General features: G+C 40.8%; 1 protein-coding gene across 1 annotated transcript; it reads right to left on the reverse strand.

Annotated features, from left to right (window-relative positions):
• Positions 1 to 5,577: 5,577 nt before the first annotated feature.
• On the reverse strand, positions 5,578 to 6,791 carry cart2 (cocaine- and amphetamine-regulated transcript 2). Its single transcript, XM_045688783.2, has 3 exons — positions 6,558 to 6,791; positions 6,185 to 6,268; positions 5,578 to 5,933 (listed from the first exon to the last, which is right to left on the reverse strand). The coding sequence occupies exons 1-3, from the start codon at positions 6,720 to 6,722 to the stop codon at positions 5,826 to 5,828; spliced, it is 357 nt and encodes a 118-aa protein (XP_045544739.1). The 5' UTR covers positions 6,723 to 6,791; the 3' UTR covers positions 5,578 to 5,825.
• Positions 6,792 to 17,673: the final 10,882 nt, after the last annotated feature.

Genomic DNA, 17,673 nt, shown 5'->3' on the forward strand with positions numbered 1-17,673 from the left:
GTGATTCTTAATTGGGTATGCTAGGTTGATGGAAATTTGAGTTGGATAAGCACCTGGTCCTCAAGTCCTTGACTCAGTTATACTGTAATTTCAGGCTTTGTGCAATAAAGTTTGGTTCCTATACTATAGAGCATTCGGAAAGTATTCAGACACCACAACTTTTCCCACATTTTGTTACATTACAGACTTATTCTAAAGTGGATTCAATTGTTTTTTTCCCCCTCTTCAGTCTACACACAATACCCACATAATGACAAAGCAAAAACAGGTTTTTATAAGTGTTTGCAAATGTATTAAAATATCACATTTACATAAGTATTCAGACCCTTTACTCAGTACTTTGTTGAAGCCTTTGGCAGTGATTACAGCCTCAAGCCTTTGGTATGACGCTACAAGCTTGGCACACCTGTATGGGAGAAACTCCCAATACCTCTGCAAGCTCTGTCAGGTTGGATGGGGAGCTTTGCTGCAGAGCTATTTGCAGGTCTTGAGATGTTCGATCAGGTTCAAGTCTGGGCCATGCAAGGACATTGACACTTGTCCAGGGTTCCCACGGGTCCTTGAAAGTTTGTGAATTTGAAAGAAAAAATCAAGGCCTTAAGTTTTTAAAAATAGACATGGGTCATTGAAAGTGCTTGAAATTATACATTTTGTGCAAGAATAGAAGTTGCAGTTATTACATTTTTTTTGTTTTTTTACGTCAGTAATAGGCTACGTTCCGCTGTCTGTATGTGTCTCTTTCGCGGTTTGTGTTCTTGTTTCACGCGCCACCTGCCCGGAGAAAGTGCGACGGTCACGTGCATGATTGATTGAAGTTGAATGACACAGGTTAAACAGCGGCAAGTAAGTGAGAAAGCTAACGTTAAGCGAACCTTAAGCTATGCTTGGAAAATGTCAATTCCTGGACTCGTGGCTCTCCAAAGACATTTACAAAGACTGGCTTGTTAAAGATCCGCGGGACATCCATATGGCCCGATGCAGAGCCTGCAGCAAATCAAAAGGTCACGCCATGGGCGAAGCAGCTGCGACGAGCCATGCTGCTGGAGCGTCACATGACGGCACTCCACAAGTTAAAAGTGGTTATGTCCTACCCCTAGTAACATGTAGAAAGGAATATAACAACCACACTTAGTTACTAACGTTAATTAGTTAGCTAGATTATTCCGCCTCTTCGTGGTTGGGTAAATTAACTTTTAACGTTACAGAATTATTCGGTCGAATTAACGTTTGCTATGTTAGCTAACGTTATCTTGAAGTCTCAATTCTCCAACAATCACACCTATCGTGCTAGCTAGCTAACGTTAGCTAAGTTGTTAACGTTACGTTAGCCAACTTGCGGCAAGCAGAGCTGGACAGTGAACATTTGAAATAAATGACAGTTTGCTAACGTTAGCTGAAACGTTAGCATTGTTTAAACTGTCACCTGTAACATTACATTATTTTTATGAACATGTTATGTTTTTCATATTTCATATTCTCTCTCTGTAACACACATTCACACACAGGCTAGAAACAGAAATAAGTGTTTGTTTGATTTAAAATTATTATTATTATTTTTTTACTCCTTAGGTGTGCTGTTCTCAGATGTTCCCAGACAGTGCAATAGCCAAGACCTCAGCATGTGGTGCAACAATGTCCAGCTATATGTGCACACATGGCTTGGCTCCTGATTTCAAGCACTTGTCTAAAAAACTGTTTGCTGGGGAGGAGGACTATGTACTTCTCTTTGATGAGAGCCTTAACAGAAAAACTCAGTCAAAGCAGTGTGACTTTCATGTCCGTTTATGGGATGAGGACAAAGTTGTGACGAGATTTTAGGATTCTACATTTGTGCATTTGTGTGTCCGACTGCGTTGGACCTTAAAGCTGTCTATGAGAAGAGCACCGAAGATCTACCAAAGAAAAACATGGTTCAGATCTCCATGGATGGACCAAATGTAAATTGGTCATTTTACTTAAAGGTTGAGAAGTCCCTCCTAGATTTTGATGTACACCTTATAAACATTGGCAGTTACGGTCTCCATATTGTACATGGAGCATTTCGGAAGGGAGTGGAAGAGACAGAGTGGAAAGTCGACAGTGTACTGCATGCTATGTACCAACTTCTGAAGGATACTCCAGCCCGCAGGGAGGACTACTTTAACATCATTGGTTCATCAGATTCCCCCAATACCACGTAAGTTTTGCAAGACACGGTGGGTTGAAAATGGGCCCGTGCTTGAAAGAGATTTAGAGTTTTTACCCCATATGGCAACATATGTGAAGGCTGTAGAGAAGAGAGGTTCAAATACAGGCACAAAGTCCTTTGAGGTGATTCAGGAGGCTGTTAAGGACCCTCTCATGACAGCAAAACTGAATTTCATCTTGTCAGTGAGCAAAGAAGTGACACCATTCCTCACACGCTACCAGACCGATAAGCCCATGGTGCCATTTCTCTCTACAGACTTGTTCAAGCTGCTTAAGAGCTTGATGAGCAGATTAATTAAGCCAGACCTCATGAAAGAAGCGAAGACCCCTCAAAAACGTATTGATGTCGAGGTGAGACAGTCATCCAATCACATCGACTCCTCACATGTCGACTTCGTCTTTGTTACTCAAAGAATTGTGAGAGACTTGTCCGCAGGGAAGAGAATTGGACAGAAAGCATTGCTGGACTTCAAAATCGCTTGCAAGAAGTGTATGCTCAACTGTTTACAAACTCATTGAGAAATTTCCATTGAAGTACTCTGTTCTCACATCTTTCTTTCTTGGATCCAAGAGAAATGGCAGGCACAAATGGAAAGATGCTGTGTACAGCAAAACTGAAGAAGGCCCTGACCTACCTTGTAAATAGTCATCGGGTGAAGGAAGAAGATTGTGATGACATCATTCGGCAATACTCACATTTTATTGATGACATTGTCCAGGCCCAACACTCAAGAGTTTGTCAACTTTGATCCTGTCCAAGACAGCTTGGACACATTTTTACATGAGTATATGTCAAAGGACAAAGAGCTCATAAATCTATGGAGACTTTGCCTCCCACTCCTCTTACTGTCACACAGGCAAGCCTCAGTAGAGCGCGGATTCTCCATCAATCAGTAGATTGAAGTGGAGAACTTGAAAGAAGATTCATATGTAGCACAGAGATGTATAGTTGACCACATAAGAGCTGTGGGTGGCATACATAATGTGTGCATTGACAGACCGCCGCTTATGTCAGTGGCATCTGCAAGGCAGAGGTATGTGACACATCAAGAAGAACAGAGACGGAGAAGAATGGATGAGCAAAAAAACAGAAAGAGAAAAGACCTTATAGATGAAATAGGTTAACTTAAAGGGAAGAAAAGAAGACTGACAGATGACATAAATGCTCTCGAGACCTCAGCAGACAAATTTGCACTCAAAGAGGCGAGCACAGGCAACCTCACTCTTATTGCCGCTGAAATAGAAACACTAGTCAACGAAAAATGTAATGACCTGAAAAGCAAATGAAGGGGCATAGCAGCAAAAAGCAAGGATGGGCACTGTTTTAACAGTTTGAGAAAGGGCAAAACACTACTCAATGAGTAAGCAATAAAAAATAAATGAAAGCAATTGAACCAAAAAGGCTAACAACCCCAGAACACAATGGTTGGAGAAATGTTATATTTATTTTGATTTTCATCTAATCTTTTATTGTTGCAAATAATTTTATTTATGGCCATGTGTTTTTTATTTCCCTATTTATTTAGTCATGTTCATGGAAAAACAAGGTCATGTTTTTGCTCTGCGACATGTTTTGTGTTAAGCTGGTGCTAATTAAATAAACGAGGAGTTACTTAGCTCTTCAACTCGTAAATAAGTCTCTATCGCTCAACTTAAACAATATATTGTTTTGCTGTGTTAGAGAAGGCAAGAGACCACGTAGTCTGCCATCATTGTAACAGCACAATTGAGAAGTGTTCACACATTCAAGCCTCTTTCTCTTTTTAATTGTTGTCTGTGAGCTTCTGTAAAGCCTGCTAGTTCTCATTATAAAAATGATCAGTGTTGTAACAGTAATTAACCTTGATCCGTGTCTCAAACTATGCCATGTTGGGTCCTTGAATTTGAGGGAATTGGGCCTGGAAAGTCCTTGAAAAGTCCTTGAATTTGATGTTTAAGAAGGTGTTGGAACCCTGGACTTGTCCTGAAGTCACTGCTGTGTTGTCTTGGCTGTGGGCTTAGGGTTGTTGTCCTGTTGGAAGGTGAACCTTCGCCCCAATCAGGTCCTGAGCGCTCTGGAACAGTTTTTCATCAAGGATCTCTGTACTTTCCCTCGATCCTGACTAGTCTTCCAGTCCACAGGAACTCTGGAGCTCTGTAAATGACCATTGGGTTCTTGTTCACCACCCTGACCAAGGCCCTTCTCCTCTGATTGCTCAGTTTGGCCGGGCGGCCAGCTCTTGGAAGGGTTGGTGGTTCCAAACTTATTCCATTTGAGAATGATTGAGGCCACTGTGTTCTTGGACCTTCAATGCTGCAGAAATGTTTTGGTACACTTTACTGTGCCTTGACACAATCCTGTCTCGGAGCTCTACGGACAATTCCTTCGACCTCATGGCTTGGTTTTTGCTCTGACATGCACTGTCAACTGTGGGACCTTATATAGACAGGTGTGTGCCTTTCCAAATCACGTCCAATCACTTGAATTTACCACAGTTGGACTCCAATCAAGTTGTAGAAATATCAAGGATGATCAATGGAAACAGGATGTACCTGAGCTCAATTTCAAGTCTCATAGCAAAGGGTCTGAATACTTATAAATTTGCCAATTTCTAAAAACCTGTTTTTGGTATTATGGGGGTATTGTGTGTAGATGGATGAAACAAATTCAATATTTAATCTATTTTAGAATAAGGCTATAACGTAATGAAATGTGGAAAAAGTAAAGGTTTTTGAATACTTTCTGAATGCACTATACTTCTAGTATTACACACTCACGACTACAGCACCATTGTGAGTCCGGTGTGCGATTTACATGACTTAACATTTTAGAGATCTTGAGTGTTGATTGAGTCTATTAGAACAAACATTCCCTTTGACCCATTCAGTCAAATTTGAAACTGTCAGTTCCCTCTGAGATCAAATGGCATCTTTATATTTTGTTTTCCTACTTATGTGAAGATGGAATTACTTAACTGTTTGGAACAAGTTACATTTGTAATATAGTTTATGGAAAAACATGACTATAATTAAAGTATGTAATTGAAGTACAGTTTTAGATCCAACCAAGTGTGATCCTGACTAATTTTCACTAAATTAGTTCTCCAGCTTGCACCCTGGCTGAAGACTGCTTTAATACGCCTTAATTCCCTAATTCATCACCTCTAACATGTACGTTTTTGTTATACTGTGAAAAGAAACGTGTCATGAAATTTAAGTTCGAGTGGTTTTGAGGTACAGTTGTTGAAATTCTCAAGAGGATCTTTGTATCATGAGAACAGCATATTAACACATTTACTAATCCTAACTAACATTTTAATAAGAGGCTTCATCATGCATTTATTAATACATTCTATTGCACAAATATTTAACTAGAAAAAGAGAATTCCGAGACCAAAAATACTGATTACGAAAGAAGTTGTGACACACTTTATTGCACAATATAGAGAGCTCAGTAACACTTAGGTGACACAAATGTTTAATCTAACTCCAGGAAACGATAGGATGTACCATTATCTAATTGGTGGTCCCACCATAACATTGACAATTATAGCCCGCCTGTATTTGAAAAATATTCATAAAAATAATGACATATGTTACATTATTATCCCTCTTTTAAATAACACAATGATAGGGGATTGAATCCAATAAACCTCCATTCACAAGCACTTCAACAGAAAGAAGTTGCAGAACGCTCCCCGTGGACAGTCGCACATTTTGCCGATTCGAGCGCCTTTCCTCACTGCGCAATGGTCCCCCACGTCGCACTGAAAAAGATTAATGAAAACAATGAGGATACTGTAGGTTACAATCCTGTAAATCGTTTCGAAACACCACGCATGTATTAAATAATCCAACGACATGTTTGAGGAACTTACAATAGCCTAGTTAAGACTACTTACATTAAGAACACTGGACCATAATAAAATAAAACTGTCTTGTCATTCTGCATTTGGTAATTAATCGTCATTTAAAAAAAGTAATACCTTCTCTGAACAGAGAAAGAGTAAAATCTTACAGTGGGAACTTGTCCAAATTTCTTTTCCCATGGATTAATTCTTTTGGTCTGCAGTTTTTTGAGAACTTCGTGTAGAGCTCCAAGCTATGGAAACAGTAGGAAATACACAATTAAAATATACTGTCAGAGCTTGAAGTGCTCTCTTGTCATTGTGTAGCGTTACTACAGTTCCTTGAGTCAATATTCACATTTTGACCAACAAACCTAAAACACCTAAAACACACGTTCTCAAGAACAATGTGCTTTTTATTTTGTATATAGCATAATTTAGCCTACTCTTCATTTATCGAGGTAGTCGAATGTAAATTCCAACAGCTACCCGCGTACATAAGCATTCATGCATACAGTTTACAGACAATATAGCTAGACTTACAAGACGTTTTTCGTTCGTTAGATTCGGATTTTGTGGATAGAAGTCGTGAATGTTTCTCGTTTCCAAATCCACTTCCATTTCTGAGTCGCTCGTTTCAGCACCACATAGGATGGACAGCAGCGCTGTACAAACTACCGCTCTCGTCCACAGTTTAGAGCTCTCCATGGTCCTGATCTGGAGAAGTGCTTTACGAGCGCGCGAAGTTGTTTCCTATTTCAACTCAATTGACCAATCCCTGCAGTTTTGCCTCCTTTCGTTTGCTCGTCAGTGTTTGTATTCTCATTGATATTGAATTGCTCCGCCTTGAGCATTGATCTCCTTATATACGTAAGAGAAATAATAACCTACGTAAGAAGCCCATTACGCTGTCAAAATTGTCTCAGCAAATGCCCTTCAGAATTATTTTTGCTCTTGTGGTCTTTGCTAGTGCACAGAGTACAGCCATGGGCAGTTTAATATTTTATTATATTATCTGATTACATTTTTTTATTACAATTAACAAAACGTAATCTGATGGTCAAGAAAGTTAGTTATATTTTCAGAGGTTCTTCAGTAAATAGCCCACCATGAACAGTAAGTTGTGCTACATTTTGTACAGAATTTAGGGCTGGTTTGCTGGACACAGATTAAGCCTAGTCCTAGACTAAAATGCTTGTTCAATGGATATTCGCCATTAAAAGTGCTTCTTAGTCCATTACTAGGCTTAATATGTGTGTGGGAAACCGCCCCTTTGAGTTTAAAACATGTTCTCGCTGGCTTATTTTTGAATTAATCTCTTTGAGGAGATGGGTTCTGAATGATAAAAGGAGGATCATCCAATGATGATCCCTGAAGCTCTGAGATTAGCTTGATTATGGATATTTGTTTGTGACGCACTTCTATACCCAGGGGAACAGTGCACAGATAAGGTGTCATGTTTTCAGTTTAAATAAACCATATGCCAATTTCTACTAGTATAGCCTATATACAGCTAAAGTTTCTTTAGTTTGTGACATAACTAATGTGAATAATATTTCTGACAAATACTTGCAAAAGGCATAATATATAATACACCACAGGTTAAAAACGTCACTGCCATGTATCAAGAAATCTGAAGTTACCAAGGCCTTGTAAACAGTGCTGTTTGTGTGCATCAGATGCAGCAGGCACATAATAGGAGCAAACTCCTGTTGCTATGTTAATTGTGTGGTGACACTCCTTTTGCCAAAGCCCCCAAATCAATATTTTCACGAATACTCTTCTTTGCATGAGCTTTTCTTCTTCTAATGTCATGTTGAACATATTATTTTGAGAAGTGAATTAGGTTTGCAACATAATATGTTATTATTATGTTGTGAAATAAATTGTGCATTGAACTTCTAAAAGTAGGACTGGATTATCATCTCATGACTTTACTATATTGAGGTCAACAGTATGTGCCCTCTGGACATTTTTCAGCCCCTATATGGTATCTACACTGAGTCTAATATTGAGTGGTAGCCCCTATTGCCCTCAGAACAGCCTCAATTCATCGGGGCATGGACTTTACAAGGTGTCGAAAGTGTTCCACAGGGATTCTGGCCCATGTTGACTCCAATGCTTCCCACAGTTGTGTAAAGTTGGCTGGATGTCCTTCGGTGGTGAACCATTCTTGATACACACGGGAAACTGTTGAACGTGGAAAAACCCAGCAGCGTTGCAGTTCTTGAAACACACAAACCGGTGTGCCTGGCACCTACTACCTTACCCCGTTCAAAGGCACTTAAACCTTTTGTCTTGTCCGTTTACCTTCTGAATGGCACACATATACAAACCATGTCTCAAGGCTTAAAAATCCTTCTTTATCCTGTCTCCTTCCATTCAGGTACACTGACTGGATTTAACAAGTGACATCAATAAGGGATCATAGCTTTCCCCTGGATTCACCTGGTCAGTCTGTCATGGAAATAGCAGGTGTTCCTACTGTTTTGTACACTCAGTGTATGTCTTAATAAGTGAATCCCCCCCCCCCCCCCCCCCCAAACACACACACACACACACACAATATAAATATCGAAATTGCCATGTCATGTCGCCAATACAGATACAGTAAAGTGCAAAGTCCTGCTTTATGCTGATGACTCAGCCTTACTGGTATCAGGAAGGATATGGCTTACATAGAAGAGACCCTGGGTAAGAAATTGCATTCTGTTAGACATTGGTTGACTGACAACAAATTGTCGCTACATTTGGGAAAAACAGAATCAATTTCGTTTGGAACAAAACTTAGTTTGCTTAGGCTGACAAGATAAAGGTAAACTGTGCAGGCAAAGAGATTGAATCAAAGACAAGTGTAACATATCTTGGTGTATTCCTAGATCAATCCCTTTCTGGTGACCTGATTGCTGTTAAAATTATTTGTAAAATTTTAACAAATGTAAATGTTTATATAAGCTTGTCTCAACCTTGATTCAGTGTCATTTTTATTATGCCTGCTCTGCTTGGTATATTGGGCTATCAAAACAACTGGAAATGAAAATGCAGGTCATGCAAAATAATGTTATCAGGTATATGCTGAATGTCCCCCTATGTCCCACATACAGTTGAAGTCTGAAGTTTACATACACCTTAGCCAAATACATTTAAACTCAGTTTTTCACAATTCCTGACATGTAATCCTAGTAAAAATTCCCTGTCTCATGTCAGTTAGGATCACCACTTTATTTTAAAACCTGTTAGGGATCGGGGGCAGTATTTTCACGTTCGGATGAAAAGCGTGCCCAAAGTAAACTGCCTGCTACTCGGGCCCAGAGTCAAATATTTGCATATTATTAGTAGATTTGGATAGAAAACACTCTGAAGTATCTAAAACTGTTTGAATGATGTCTGTGAGTATAACAGAACTCATATGGCAGGCAAAAACCTGAGAAAAATCCAACCAGGAAGTGGGAAATCTGAGGGTTGTAGTTTTTCTATCTAATCCCTATCCAAACTACAGTGTCTGTGGGGTCATATTGCACTTCCTAAGGCTTCCACTAGATGTCAACAGTCTTTAGAACCTTGTTTCATGCTTCTATTGTTACTGGGCAGAGAATAAGAGCCCAGTCAATCAGTGGACTGCCTGAGACCAAGGAGTTGTTTACTGAGCGAGCATGCAGGCACGCCACTCCTTCTTTTTCCTCTGTAATCATCAAATCAAATTTATTTATATAGCCCTTCGTACATCAGCTGATATTCTCAAAGTGCTGTACAGAAACCCAGCCTAAAACCCCAAACAGCAAGCAAAGCATGTGAAAGAAGCACGGTGGCTAGGAAAAACTCCCTAGGAAAAACTCCCTAGAAAGGCCAAAAACCTAGGAAGAAACCTAGAGAGGAACCAGGCTATGAGGGGTGGCCAGTCCTCTTCTGGCTGTGCAGGGTGGATATTATAACAGAACATAGTCAAGATGTTAAAATGTTAAAATGTTCATAAATGACCAGCATGGTCAAATAATAATAATCATAGTAGTTGTCGAGGGTGCAACAAGCACGTCCGGTGAACAGGTCAGGGTTCCATAGCCGCAGGCAGAACAGTTGAAACTGGAGCAGCAGCACGGCCAGGTAGACTGGGGACAGCAAGGAGTCATCATACCAGGTAGTCCTGAGGCATGGTCCTAGGGCTCAGGTCCTCCGAGAGAAAGACAGAAAGAGAGAAAGAGAGAATTAGAGAGAGCATATTTAAATACACACAGGACACCGGATAAGACAAGAGAAATACTCCAGATGTAACAGACTGACCCTAGCCCCCCGACACATAAACTACTGCAGCATAAATACTGGAGGCTGAGACAGGAGGGATCAGAAGACACTGTAGCCCCATCCGATGAATACGCTATTGTCCGGTTGGAATATTATCGAATATTTATGTTAAAAAGACCCTAAGGATTGATTGTAAACATCGTTTGACATGTTTCTACGGACGGTAATGGAACATTTTGACTTTTCGTCTCTGGATTTGCGCTCGCGCATTTTGCCTTTGGATAGTGATCTGAACGCGCGAACAAAGTGAGGTATTTGGACATAAATATGGAGTTTATCGAACAAAAATAACATTTCTTGTGGAAGTGGGATAACTGGGAGTGCATTCCGACGAAGATCAGCAAAGGTATAGTGGGGGAAAAAAGTATTTGATCCCCTGCTGATTTTGTACATTTGCCCACTTACAAAGAAAAGATCAGTCTATAATTTTAATGTTAGGTTTATTTGAATAGTGAGAGACAGAATAACAACAAAAAAATCCAGAAAAACGCATGTCAAAAATGTTATAAAATGATTTGCATTTTAATGAGGGAAATAAGTATTTGACCCCTCTGCAAAACATGACTTAGTACTTGGTGGCAAAACCCTTGTTGGCAATCACAGAGGTCAGACGTTTCTTGTAGTTGGCCACCAGGTTTGCACACATCTCAGGAGGGATTTTTTTCCCACTCCTCTTTGCAGATCTTCTCCAAGTCATTAAGGTTTCGAGGCTGACGTTTGGCAACTCGAACCTTCAGCTCCCTCCACAGATTTTCTATGGGATTAAGGTCTGGAGACTGGCTAGGCCACTCCAGGACCTTAATGTGCTTCTTCTTGAGCCACTCCTTTGTTGCCTTGGCCGTGTGTTTTGGGTCATTGTCATGCTGGAATACCCATCCACGACCCATTTTCAATGCCCTGGCTGAGGGAAGGATGTTTTCACCCAAGATTTGACGGTACATGGACCCGTCCATCGTCCCTTTGATGCGGTGAAGTTGTCCTGTCCCCTTAGCAGAAAAACAACCCCCAAAGCATAATGTTTCCACCTCCATGTTGGATGGTGGAGATGGTGTTCTTGGGGTCATAGGCAGCATTCCTCCTCCTCCAAACATGGCGAGTTGAGTTAATGCCAAAGAGCTCCATTTTGGTCTCATCTGACCACAACACCTTCACCCAGTTGTCCTCTGAATCATTCAGATGTTCATTGGCAAACTTCAGACGGGCATGTATATGTATTCTTGAGCAGGGGGACCTTGCGGGCGCTGCAGGATTTCAGTCCTTCACAGCTTAGTGTGTTACCAATTGTTTTCTTGGTGACTATGGTCCCAGCTGCCTTGAGATCATTGACAAGATCCTCCCGTGTAGTTCTGGGCTGATTCCTCACCGTTCTCATGATCATTGCAACCCCACGAGGTGAGATCTTGCATGGAGGGATATTGACAGTTCTTTTGTGTTTCTTCCATTTGCGAATAATCGCACCAAATGTTGTCACCTTTTCACCAAGCTGCTTGGCGATGGTCTTGTAGCCCATTCCAGCCTTGTGTAGGTCTACAATCTTGTCCCTGACATCCTTGGAGAGCTCTTTGGTCTTGGCCATGGTGGAGAGTTTGGAATCTGATTGATTGATTGCTTCTGTGGACAGGTGTCTTTTTTACAGGTAACAAGCTGTGATTAGGGGCGCTCCCTTTAAGAGTGTGCTCCTAATCTCAGCTCATTACCTGTATAAAAAACACCTGGGAGCCAGAAATCTTTCTGATTGAGAGGGGGTCAAATACTTATTTCCCTCATTAAAATGCAAATCAATTTATAACATTTTTGAAATGCATTTTTCTGGATATTTTTGTTGTTATTCTGTCTGTCACTGTTCAAATAAACATACCATTAAAATTATAGACTGATCCTTTCTTTATCAGTTTGCAAACGTACAAAATCAGCAGGGATCAAATACTTTTCCCCCCCACTGTAAGTGAAGATTTATAATACTATTTCTGAGTTTAATTGACTCCAGAACATGGCGGGTAACTGTATAGCTTGCTTTGACGGCTGAGCTCTGTACTCAGAATATTGAACAATGTGCTTTTGCCGTAAAGCTATTTTGAAATCTGAAGCAGCGGTTGCATTAAGGAGAAGTGTATCTATAATTCTTTCAATAACTGTTGTAAAGTTTATCAACGTTTATGATGAGTATTTTTGTAAATTGATGTGCTCATTCATCGGAAGTTTTGGGAGGCAATACATTTTCTGAACATCACGCGCCAATGTAAAATGTGGTTTTTGGATATAAATATGAACTTTATCGAACAAAACATACATGTATTGTGTAACATTGAGTCCTGGGAGTGTCATCTGATGAAGATCATCAAAGGTTAGTGATTAATTCTACCTGTATTTCTGGTTTTTGTGATGCCTCTCCTTGCTTGGAAAATGGCTGTGTGGTTTTTCTTGTGAAGTTGATGTCCTAACATAATCTAATGTTATGCTTTCGACGTAAAGCCTTTTTGAAATCGGACAATGTGGTTGGATTAACGAAAAGATTATCTTTAAAATGGTGTATAATAGTTGTATGTTTGAGAAAATTGAATTATGAGATTTTTGCTGTTTTGTATTTCGCGCCCTGCTATTACATTGGCTGTTGGCGAGGGGTTCCGCTAGTTAGTTTTAAGAATGTGAAATGTCAGAATAATAGTTGAGAAAATTTCAGCTTTTATTTCTTTCATCTCATTCCCAGTGGGTCAGAAGTTTACATACACTCAATTAGTATTTGGTAGCATTGCCTTTAAATTGTTTAACTTGGGTCAAACGTTTCGGGTAGCCTTCCACAAGCTTCCCACAATAAGTTGGGTACATTTTGGCCCATTCCTCCTGACAGAGCTGGTGTAACTGAGAAAGGTTTGTAGGCCTCCTTGCTCGCACATGCTTTTTCAGTTCTGCCCACAAATCGTCTATAGGGTTGAGGTCAGGGCTTTGTGATGGCCACTCCAATACCTTGACTTTGTTGTGCTTAAGCCATTTTGCCACAACTCTGGAAGTATGCTTTGGGTCATTGTCCATTTGGAAGACCCATTTGCGACCAAGGTTTAACTTCCTGACTGATGTCTTGAGATGTTGCTTCAATATATCCACATAATTTTGTGCACCAGTCCCTCCTGCAGCAAAGCACCCCCACAACATGATGCTGCCACCCCTGTGCTTCACGGTTGGGATGGTGTTCTTCGGCTTGCAAGCTTCGCCCTTTTTCCTCCAAACATAACGATGGCCAAACAGTTCTATTTTTGTTTTATCAGACCAAAGGATATTTCTCCAAAAAGTAGGATCTTTGTCCCCATGTGCAGTTGCAAACCGTAGTACTGTCTTTTTTCTGGCGGTTTTGGAGCAGTGACTTCTTCCTTGCTTAGCGGCCATTCAGGTTATGTCGATATAGGACTCGTTTTACTGTGGATACAGATACTTTTGTACCTATTTCCTCCATCATCTTCACAAGGTCCTTCGCTGTTGTTCTGGGATTGATTTGCACTTTTCGCACCAAAGTATGTTAATCTCTAGGAGACAGAACGTGTCTCCTTCCTGAGCGGTATGACGGCTGCGTGGTCCCATGGTGTTTATACTGGCATACTATTATTTGTACAGATGAACGTGGTACCTTCAGGCATTTGGAAATTGCTCCCAAGGATGAACCAGACTTGTGGAGGTCTACAATTTTTTTCTGAGGTCCTGGCTGATTTCTTTTGATTTTCTCATGATGTCAAGCAAAGAGGCACTGAGTTTGAAGGTAGGCTTTGAAATACATCCACAGGTACACCTCCAATTGACTCAAATTATGTAAATTAGCCTATCAGAAGCTTCTAAAGCCATGACATAATTTTCTTGAATTTTCCAAGCTGTTTAAAGGCACAGTCAACTTAGTGTATGTAAACTTATAATTCACTGTATCATAATTCCAGTGGATCAGAAGTGAAATAATCTGTCTGTAAACAATTGTTGGAAAAATTTGTTGTGTCATGCACAAAGTAGATGTCCTAACCGACTTGCCAAAACTATCATTTGTTAACAAGAATTTTGTGGAGTGGTTGAAAAACGAGTTTTAATGACTCCAACCTAAGTTTATATAAACTTTCGACTTCAACTGTAAGAGTACAGGAGTTCCGGGAGGTGGGCTTGTTGCCTTTGTAGTCCAGTGGACCAACTTAAACTTAATCATATGTTCGACATCTTAAATGATTGTGCCCCAGGTTATATGAAAAACCACATTGATATGGTCTACTACCATCCCAGTTACAATACCAGAGGTCGTGTTATGTCTTGTAAAATCCCAAGGATAAACAGTACCGCGTGGAGCATGTTTTTTTATACAGTTATTTGTCTGTGGAATAGTCTCCCCTTGGAAAAATTTGAAATCGCTTTAAAAAGCAGGCGAATGTTTTCTTTTTGGGCAAGGTTGTCTAAGAGGCACCATTCCAGTGCCGCTTGTGCCCCCTAGTGCTGGCTGGTCAGGTGTATTTATTTGAGTGATTGCTGTCGTGCAATCAATAGATTGTTTTTTAAGGTCGAAATGTGAAATTAATATGGTCGATTTTTAAGGTTAGGGAAAAGTGCAGTGAATAGTGCCACTTTCTAGGATGTCAATGTAAATGAATGTATTTATGGTTCTTTGTAATTTTGACTTTCCTTTTAATCATTATATGTGTTATTGATTTTTACCATTGAGGACCACTTTGGAAACAACCGTTTAAATTCATATCCTTTGAAGTTATATTGTCGTGGTTCACATTGTACATTTTGTTGTATATGTCTGTTACCCAAATAAATTGAAATTAATTAAATAAAGTGACAACTGTGCGTCTGTATTTGGAGGATAACATTTTGGTTTGGTTAATATGTCATAGCTCCTGCCTGGGCCAATCAACATTTCATGTAATGTTCAGAATCATTGTTTGGCAGTGAGAGCAGCGTGCTAGACAAATCACAAAATATCCACACAAATACACATCAGCCTGGGTAAGTTTGGTTTTCAATTTACAATCCAGAAAAATCTATTAAACTGAGCAAAATGGGAAGCGCACTTCAATCGGCACCCAAGGAGTTCATTCATGTCCACTTGGCGGGAGCATATGCCACACAGACAAAGAGGTATAATTTTTCCAGGCTCTTACGCAAGCAGAGGCAAGTCAGCTCTCCACATGAGTTCCAGCCAGCTCACTCCAGCTCACTTTCATTGACTTTAAAATGCTCAGATTGATTCAGCCTTTACGCTATCAACATTCAATATGTGACATGGAATCGTGGCATTTGCAATAAAAATAGATCTTCCATGAAGACATGGTAGCTCATGAGTTGTGGCATCTGTCAGGGCACAAAATTATTCAGCCCCTCTGCATTTTATTCAGCGTTTGATACCACAGAGGCCAGAGGAAACTGTGATTCAGTCAAAACCATTACTCTTAAGCTAATTATAAAGAAGACCTATTGTAAAACCACTCTATAATTCAATGACCCCTGAAGATAAGGCTAGGTAAACATATTGCACTTAGCAAACAGCATAATGGGAAATTAGGGTGACATCTGCACACTTCAATCAACGATCGGGAGAAAATCTCACAGAAAAACATGTCAATTAATACTTGAGAAGATACACAACAACAACAAACTAGCAGCCATACCACCTTGCATCCCACTGCTGTTGGGATGAGTTAGGATTGGTCAGTCCTTGGATGAGAGATCAGATTCTGGATGTGGTGTTAGAGAGGGCCAGTAGAGGGTGACTCTTTCCTCTGGTGTCTTATTGTGGGGTTTATTTTTCCAGACACTTCTATATGACAGTCTTTAAGTTCACATCTGTTTGTTCTATGGGCTGTGGCTGTGATGAATAGCATACGCTGGTGTCCAGTGACAGGTTATGAGAGATTGAGATGGGGGGCTGGGGGGCGGTTACTGTGAGATTAAGCAGTTTCTACTTACCCAGAGTCAGATGAACTTGTGGATAACATTTTTATGGCTCTGCGTGCAGTATAAAGGAAGTTAGAGGTAGTTTGGCAAGCCAATGCTAACAAGCGTTACCCAAGATTAGCTGTACCTGTAGACTTCCAGTCATTGGCTAGCAAAACTACCTCTAACTTCCTTCATACTGCATGACTTAAAACCTGAAATATTACATTTACATAAGTATTCAGAACCTTTACTCAGTAATATGTTAAAGCACGTTTGTCAGCGATTACAGCCTCAAGTTTTCTTGGGTATGACGCTACAAGCTTGGCACACCTGTATTTGGGGAGTTTCTCCCATTCTTCTCAGTGTCGCTGTGCAGCTATTTTCAGATCTCTCCAGAGATGTTAGATCGGGTTCATGTCTGGGCTCTGGCTCATGTCGTTGTCCTGTTGGAAAGGGAACCTTGGCCCCAGTCTGAGGTCCTGAACACACTGGAGCAGGTTTTCATCAAGGATCTCTCTGTACTTTGCTCCGTTCATCTTTCCCTCGATCCTGACTAGTCTCCCAGTCCCTGCCGCTGAAAAACATCCATATGCTTCACCATAGGGGTGGTGCCAGGTTTCCTCCAGATGTGACGCTTGGCATTCAGGCCAAAGAGTTCAATCTTGGTTTCATCAGACCAGAAACTTGTTTCTCATGGTCTGAGAGTTCTTTAGGTGCCTTCTGGCAAACTCCAAGCGGGCTGTCATGTGCCTTTTACTGAGGAGTGGCTTCCGTCTGGCCACTCTACCATAAAGGCCTGATTGGTGGGGTGCTGCAGAGATTGTTGCCCTTCTGGAAGGTTCTCCCATCTCCACAGAGGAACTCTGGAGCTCTGTCAGAGTGACCCTCTGGTTTTTGGTCACCTCCCTGACCAGGGCTCTGCTACCCCGTTTGCTCAGTTTGGCCGGGCGGCCAGCTCTAGGAAGAATCTTGGTGGTTCCAAACTTCTTCATTTAAGAATGATGGAGGCCACTGTGTTCTTGGGGACCTTCAATGCCGCAGATATTTTTTGCTACCCTTCCACAGATCTGTGTCTCGACACAATCCTGTCTCGGAGCTCTACCGGACAAATAATTTCGACCTCATGGCTTGGTTTGTTACGCCCTGACCTGAGAGAGACGGTTTATTTCTCTATTTTGTTAGGTCAGGGTGTGGGGTGGGCATTCTATGTTTTGTATTTCTTTGTGTTGGGCCGAGTATGGTTCCTAATCAGAGGCAGCTGTCTGTTGTTGTCTCTGATCAGGAATCATACTTAGGCAGCCTTGTCCCACCTGTGTTTTGTGGGTAGTTATTTTCTGTTTTGTATTCGTTACCTGACGGAACTGTTTGGCTTTTCGGTTTGTTTCTTTGTTCTAGTGTTTTCATTGTTAAATAAATATAATGAACACTTACCACGCTGCGCTTTGGTCCCCTCTCT

Source organism: Salmo salar, chromosome 10 (assembly GCF_965601325.2).
Source record: "Salmo salar chromosome 10, fSalSal1, whole genome shotgun sequence".
NCBI classification, from domain to species: Eukaryota; Metazoa; Chordata; class Actinopteri; order Salmoniformes; family Salmonidae; genus Salmo; species Salmo salar.